The sequence below is a fragment of the Hirundo rustica genome, chromosome 6 (assembly GCF_015227805.2).
Source record: "Hirundo rustica isolate bHirRus1 chromosome 6, bHirRus1.pri.v3, whole genome shotgun sequence".
NCBI classification, from domain to species: domain Eukaryota; kingdom Metazoa; phylum Chordata; class Aves; order Passeriformes; family Hirundinidae; genus Hirundo; species Hirundo rustica.
Genome location: NC_053455.1, coordinates 10,751,331 through 10,758,284, shown reverse-complemented (window position 1 = coordinate 10,758,284; position 6,954 = coordinate 10,751,331). Strand labels below are relative to the sequence as shown.

The 6,954-nt window shown below is 52.0% G+C and overlaps 1 protein-coding gene across 1 annotated transcript; it reads right to left on the bottom strand.

Moving 5' to 3' along the window:
• Positions 1-4,952: 4,952 nt before the first annotated feature.
• Positions 4,953-6,683, bottom strand: ANKRD9 (ankyrin repeat domain 9). The gene is made up of 2 exons (XM_040068643.2): positions 6,622-6,683; positions 4,953-6,176 (listed from the first exon to the last, which is right to left on the bottom strand). Exon 2 carries the CDS (start codon positions 6,124-6,126, stop codon positions 5,251-5,253), a length of 876 nt encoding a protein of 291 aa, XP_039924577.1. The 5' UTR covers positions 6,127-6,176; positions 6,622-6,683; the 3' UTR covers positions 4,953-5,250.
• Positions 6,684-6,954: the final 271 nt, after the last annotated feature.

Below are 6,954 nucleotides of genomic sequence, written 5' to 3'. Positions count from 1 at the left end.
ATATTAAGAGCATGATGACAAAAAACACCCCTTACATCAAAACAGTAATTACCGCTGGGACTGGAACAAAGGAGCGGAGGGACAATTTTGGGCAAAGTTGCTTTGCTGGCTGAGAGAGAAGATGGGGCTGCCCAGTCTTCCAACAGAGTCAAGGTCTGTGTGCACTGCCTGCTCACTGCTGGGAGGACAGTCAATTTGCCCTCAGAGCCATGAGACTGAGAGGAGCTGTGGCACTCACAGCAAACCGTGCAGGAATCAAGAGGCAGGGAGGGTGCTGCCCTCCTCAGAGCTGGAACCTGCTCCCCGTCCTGGCTGAGCCAAATCCTTTCTGCATGGAAGTCTCTCTCCTCCCTTGGCCTCCTTCCTCTACTTTCCACAGAGGACCCTGGGGAAAGGACTTGTCTAGCATTAATTGTTCATCTCCCTGTTGAGGTCCATGGAGTGTATTGCTCTTGTGTTTATCTTAGTTGGGGAGCACAGGGAAGGGGAGACTGGTCCATGGTCACCCCTCATATCCCAGGCATGCAGGTGTCTTGCCATGGCTCCTGAACTGGGGAATTGAGCTTTTCAGGCCTTATTTGCTTTCCTGAAGGAGAAGTGTTGATTTGTTCTGCTTCCCATTCGATTTTCAGTGCAGGGAATGTAACCTTGCAATGACTGGAGGGTCTGGAGCTCACACAGGATCCCGACTTACTGGCTCAGACTCGATTAAACCTTTCTCAGAAAGCTGAAGCATGGGACAGATCAAAGCCCTCTCTGCCTACCTTGCTTCTCTGAATTGTCTCTGCCTCTCTCCTTGCTGATTGAGATCCATCTTGGTCAACTCTCACATTTGTACTAGGAAAAGAATATTTTTTCCTAGAGAATAACGAGGCAAGGTGGATGGCAGGGGATGTTTTGGGGTTTTAGGGACAGATGAGAGATTAAGGTTATCTGGATGGGACCTTTGTTTGGCTCAGCTACAGGTTGCTCAGAAAGCCTTGGATGTGCCACAGTTAAAAAATCAATAAAGTAAGGTCGGATTTAAAGCAGGTGCTGTAAATCAACCAGATGTGATAAGCTCAACATGAGAACTGCTGGCCTGGGTCATACACATTTTAGACTAGATGGCCAGGCTCTCCTGGCTTTAGCAGTAATTCCTAAGCATGATGAGTTTCTCTTCATCTGAGGCTTCTGAAATTTGCTTTGTTGATTTATGTGATTTTTTTCATCTATCAACTAAACCTACTGGGCAAACAGATACTGGTCATTTCAGAGGTCATCAGGGCAAGTGGGGGCAATGTTTCTACCCCAGGTGAACTTGGTTCCATTTCTTGTAGCAGCAGAGAGGGATCTCTGATGTTTTTGCAAAGTGTACTTGTGTTTCCTGCTGAGTTAGGTTTTTTGGGGGAGCTCAGCTCCTTCCACTCTTGTGCCACACGTGCACCTGACCCTGTGTGGTGGGAAGAGCAGGAGGAAATCAGTGCAAGCAGCAGCCTTGCAGCACCATAGATGAGATTCTTGGTAACAGAGGACAGTTTGATGTGGTCTGAGCAAGTGATAAGCAGAACTTCCTTTTCACACGTTACAGGTGGAGGAGGAGAGACCACTGAAGCCAGCCTGGGAATTGATGGTTATGTAGCCTCAGACACATGCTGACACCAAGCAGGGATGGAAGGACTGTTATTAACTTAGATCTTATGAAATTTGGTTTGAAAGGATTTACAGTGCTCTTTAAATATTAAGCACATGGCATGAGTGCCTTGTTTGCCTGGATGGGATGATGCAATGCACAGGGTTCTGCTGATGTCAGTAGATTTCTTATACTGCAAATCAAAAAAACCCATACGGCTGGAACACCAGACACAGGACAAACAGAGAATTAGGAAACAAACCTGGCACCCTGGCCCCTTTCTAGTCTCTGTCTTTCCTTGCCTCTGTGCCAGGGTAAAAGAAGACTGCTCAAGAGCACAAACCCCTCTTTTAAAAAAATTGCTCAAAATTACAAGACTTCATCTCCTTCAGCAGGCTCTAGGCAGGCTAAACTTTGGGAGCTGCAAAGAGGAGTCAGTTGCAGAGTCAAAACTAACACAGTACTTCCTCCCACCCTTGCTTTCTGAATGATAATTTTTCAGGCCTTTTTTACCTGTCACAGCAAATAAAACCACTTTGTACTACAAGGTGGGTAGTATATGAATATTTTGGTTTCAAAGTGCTTGAGCAGTCCATGGGACATATTTATTAGATTTCATCAGTGTTTCCTGACAGAAAGTAGTTTTTTAGGGGACTGGCTGTAACCAAGCTTTTCAGGAATGCTGGTTCTATCTACTGTCTTGCATGCTCTTGGAAAGCATTTCCTATGGATGAGCAATTTGCCGTGTGTGACAACATTAACCTGTGCTGGTAAGACAGAAGCTTTTATCTCCTTACCCCTGTGCTCCCATGGTGTTAGGACTTGGTGAATCTTCTTTTCCACACCTTTGTGGCCAGCTTCCTGGCTCTAGCACCACAGTTCTCTTCTGCAGTGACATAATCACTGTCCACGTTCGCTTTATTAAGCTCGTCAGTGGTGATGCAGCTGACACTTCTTGGTGCTTTTGTTGGTAGCCTTCTCCAAGAGATGGAAAACTGAATGGGCTGTGGAGCCTGCACTCCACTGTGCCCTAAAGGTGGTAGAAGACAGAGATGTGCTGGCAGATCAGTCTGAGGAAACACGATGCTGCTATTGCTTGGTCTATAAACAAAAGATTTCCATTTCCAACGCCAAGGAGCCCCAGCCTTTTTGCAAGCTGTGACTCTGTCTGACAAACAAGCCTGGACCCAGCTGGGGGAGTGATCCGTGTGCTCATGGGTGTATTTTGCCCACAGTTCCTCTCCAGATGAAGCATGGCAGACAGCAACGAGCCACAGGCAGCGAGGGCTGTCGCTGACCTTCGGCAGAGCCACCCCAGCGTGGGCTCGGCCTGGGTCTGACTCCTGTCCCAGAATAACAGGAAGGGCACAGCAGTCAGCTTTGGAGCCATCACATGTTGAGGGGATCCATTCTGTTTGTTGGAATGAATTACCCCAGAGCAGCTGGGAGGGCTCCAGGGAGTCATGGGGCAGCCCTTGCATTGGTATTTTGTTAAAGGGCTCATTTGAAAGTGTAGGATATCCTGCCCAGCCTGTTGTGCTGTTCCAGGATGTAATTACTCTCACAGCCTGGGAGCAGGAGCAGCTTCCAGCACTCAGTTCAACCAACCAACCAACTCCCCCCTACTGCTGAATCTCGTTATGTCTTCATCAGCAAACCTGATAAACATTCCGTCCCACCCCCCAGCTCTGTCTCTTCCCCCACCTCGGGACACTTTGCCATGTGCAAGTTAGACCTGACTGCTTTACTACTTGTCTGTTTCCACACCATTGTTACAGAAGCAATGGGGACTGGTACTCTAGTAAAGAATGCAGCAACATATATATATATATATATATTTTAAGTGGCTAGGTTTAGAATATTAGCATTAGTTCTCTGGATCTCTGTATTTTTATACTCAACAAGGTAGCTGAAGAGAACAATTAGAATTTTTCCATGATTTCCAGCAAGGGATTTGAATTTCCCATGGTAATGGGTTTGAGCATGTATCCACTTGGTTTCTTAGGAAAAAGGAACATTTTTGTTCTAGGAAACATTTTCAGTGCTATCAGGCTAAGAATAGCAATCTTCTTTCTGTTTCTTCTCAAATTTCAGAAGCATGGCTTATCTTTTATTGTGCAAGCAGGATGGAGATTATTTTAGATGAAATACCACTGTTCTGCTGAAACATGAACAGCTTATAATGCCTAATTCTGTGTTTTTTTCATTTCTTAACCAAAATTAATTGATGAATAAAGAAGTTTGTGCCTTGAACATAGCTCTTCTCTCCTAAGTTCATCACTTCCTTGATGACTCTAGAGTGAACAGCAGTCCTGAAATAGTTCAAGTGGCAAACAACTCCCTAGCTATGAATTTAAGCCCTGAAACAAAACTCTACAGTTTCAATGACAACTTCCAAGAACAGAGCCAAGGCTCCAGTGCTGTGTCCTAGGAGATCACCTATCATTGCAGGGCTGCTGGAGCCAGCACAGCTCCCTGCACAGCACACAGGGACTGCCCAGAATGCTGAAGAGTTAAGCTCAGCAGGGAGCTGAAGCTGTACCCTTTGCTCAGTCAAAACAGAAGTGGTGGAAGCAGGATATTACCCCAAAAGGGCTTTTTGATCTGGAAAGCTGTGAGGATGTTGTTTGTACCTTGGAGCATCTCAGAAGGGATAGTTGGGGAAAGGTTGGATATCTAAGCTACTCCTCTGGCACCCAGGGTGGACACCCAGACTGTCATGGTGCTCTCAGCTGAACCTGAGCCATCACACACTGATGGGGAGCAGCAGTGGAGTGGCCAGAATCCACTGAAAAAAGCCATGATCTAGGATCCTGGGCCATTGTCATCCCTCCTTACATCCCTCTGAGAACAGCAGGCTGGCCCTCCTGCTCTGTGCTACCTTCCTCACCTGCAATCACACAGAGGGGCTGCAGGGTCCAGCCAGGGCAGGTCCATTTTTGGCCACAGCAACGTGTGCTCCACCTGTCTCTGCCTGAAAATAAACACCTTGGCCCTCCAAGGGGAACAGAGACAACTTTACAAGGAAGCCAACTGTTATTTATGCATATTTTAAAATACATTTTGTTCAGATGCACATCCTTGCCAACCTTGTTTAGGGAAGTTGTAACAGTATCTGGCTTCTCTTTGGTCTTGTGTACAAGACAAGGAAGTTCTCATCTGTGCCTTTAAAAAAAAAAACTCGCATCTCTGCCAAGATGTATTAGGAGAGCTGTAAAAAAGGAGTCATCCTGTTCCAGGACAGCGAGGCTTATGTAACAGGGAAATCCTAACAAAAAGATACTCCCCCACCCTGCACACGCTTTCCCAAGGCACATTCCACTCCAGGGTTTTCAGCTGATTTGCATTTTGATCACATCTGCCACTGGTTTATTCGGATGTATTTACAAATACGTTCTTCCCCATACCCTCACTTGTACATGCCATAGAACATCTTTATAAAATGCAGCACGGCCCTCGCCTCACCACAAGGATCTTTAAATAAAATATATTGTAAAGTGCCGGATACAATTCTTTTAAAAAATACTGTTCTCAGTAAAACAGATAGTTGGCCACTGCATTAGCAGCTTTGTATATTGATACATTTTTAACACGAGTCTATTTCTGTCAGGTGAGCGGGAGGCTCTCATACCACCCCCCTAGCTCTCCAGTTTCAAGTCCAAAGGCTTTAGAAAATGAGGCAGAGGCAGATTATCCAGAGCCTCTGGGAAGTGCTCCGGTGAAATGGTCCTGATCAAGACACGCATGGCTCCGACAAACAGCGATGGGGGAACTAAGCCCACCAGGCACTGGAACCTGTTCTCCCCCAGGAGGTCCTGCCACTGCTGCCGGTCGTCCAACAGTTGCTGTTTCATTGCAAACTTGAGGTCCTGAGGCACGAAGAAGAAGAGGCAGTCGAGGCAGAGGATCTTGGCACGCATGTTAGCTGCCGGCATGTGGGAGATCTGCTGCAGCAGGGTGTCCAGGGGGGTGTTCCCAGCGCTGTCCCGCAGGCAGGGCGACGCGCCGTGCCCCAGCAGCAGGAGCAGGCACTCGGGCCGCACCAGTTCGCAGGCCATGTGCAAGGCTGTCTTGCCGCCCTCCACGCGGCTGCAGCCCTGGCGGTCCAGGTGGGCGGCTCTGTCACTCGGGGGCAAGGCTTGGATAGCCTTGAGGATTCGGAAGAGCACCCGGACGCGGTTGTAGCGGACGGCCATGGCCAGGTGCGGGGCCGACTGGCAGCAGCTGAAGCTTTGGCTGGGCACGGCCAGGGCGCTCTGCGGGAACTTAGTGAGCAGGTGCCGGGCGTAGGGCTGGTGGTCGTGCACCAGCGCGTAGAGCAGCGCCTCCGAGGGCGAGTACACGCTCACCTTGCCCCCGTCCTCCCAGTGGAAGACCTCCATGGTCCGCATGTCCTCCAGGAACCAGACGGGCAGCAGGTCCCTCACCGCCTGGTAGAAGGCGAAGGAGGATTTCTTGCACTGCTTCTGGGACTGGGCGCCGCAGCCGCCGACCCAGCGGACGCTCCAGGGCATGGCGTGCGGCCGGGCTCCGCCGGGGGCTGCCTCCCACCATCGGCCCGGACCTGCGGGAGCGGACGGGCGGTCAGTGCCGGGCGCCCGGGGCTTCCCCGGGCTGCTTCCGGGGCTCGCCGGCTCGGCCCGCCCGCCTCCCCGCCGGCGCGGGGGACAGCGAGCCGGCGAGACACCCCGGTGCAGGAGACACCCGTACCCCCGGGATCGCCATCCCTCCCTCCCTCCCTGCTCCCGCTGCACGGAGAGCCGGTACGCGGAAACGGCCTCCCTTCCGCGCACAGGACGCCCGTGTCCCTGGCGCACGGGAACCCGGTACGCGGAAACGGCCTCCCCGCGGTGCACTGGACACCCTCATTCCCGTGCACGGAGAGCCGGTATAGCGGAACGGCCTCTCGGCAGCGCACAGGACGCCCGTATCGCTGGTGCACGGGCACCCGGTACACGGGAACGGGCACCCGGTACACGGGCCTGCCTCCCTCGCCTCCCGGCGCTCACCTCTCCGCCGGTCCCGCCCGTGCCGTGTCCGCCGCAGTGGAGAGGCGGGAGCGCCGCGCGCCGCCGCGGGGCCCTTTTATGGCCCCCCCGCCCGGGCGGTGAAGGTCGGTCAGGACCGGGGAACTGTCCGGCCAACGCCGATTGGCCGCCGCCCCGGAGCCCCGGCCGCCCATTGGCTGCGTCGGAGGGACGGGGCCCGGCGCCGGCGCGTGCGTCACGGGAGGCAAAGTTCCAAGAAACTTGGCCGAGGGCTCGGAGTCCCGCGGGGGCCGGGCGGGAATGCCGCGGGGCGGGGGCGGCGGCCGGGGGCATGGGGGTCCCGGGGGCGTAGGG

Bases quoted from the DNA above. Each gene is read 5' to 3' on its own strand.
- ANKRD9 (XM_040068643.2), bottom strand. From the start codon at position 6,126: ATGCCCTGGAGCGTCCGCTGGGTCGGCGGCTGCGGCGCCCAGTCCCAG.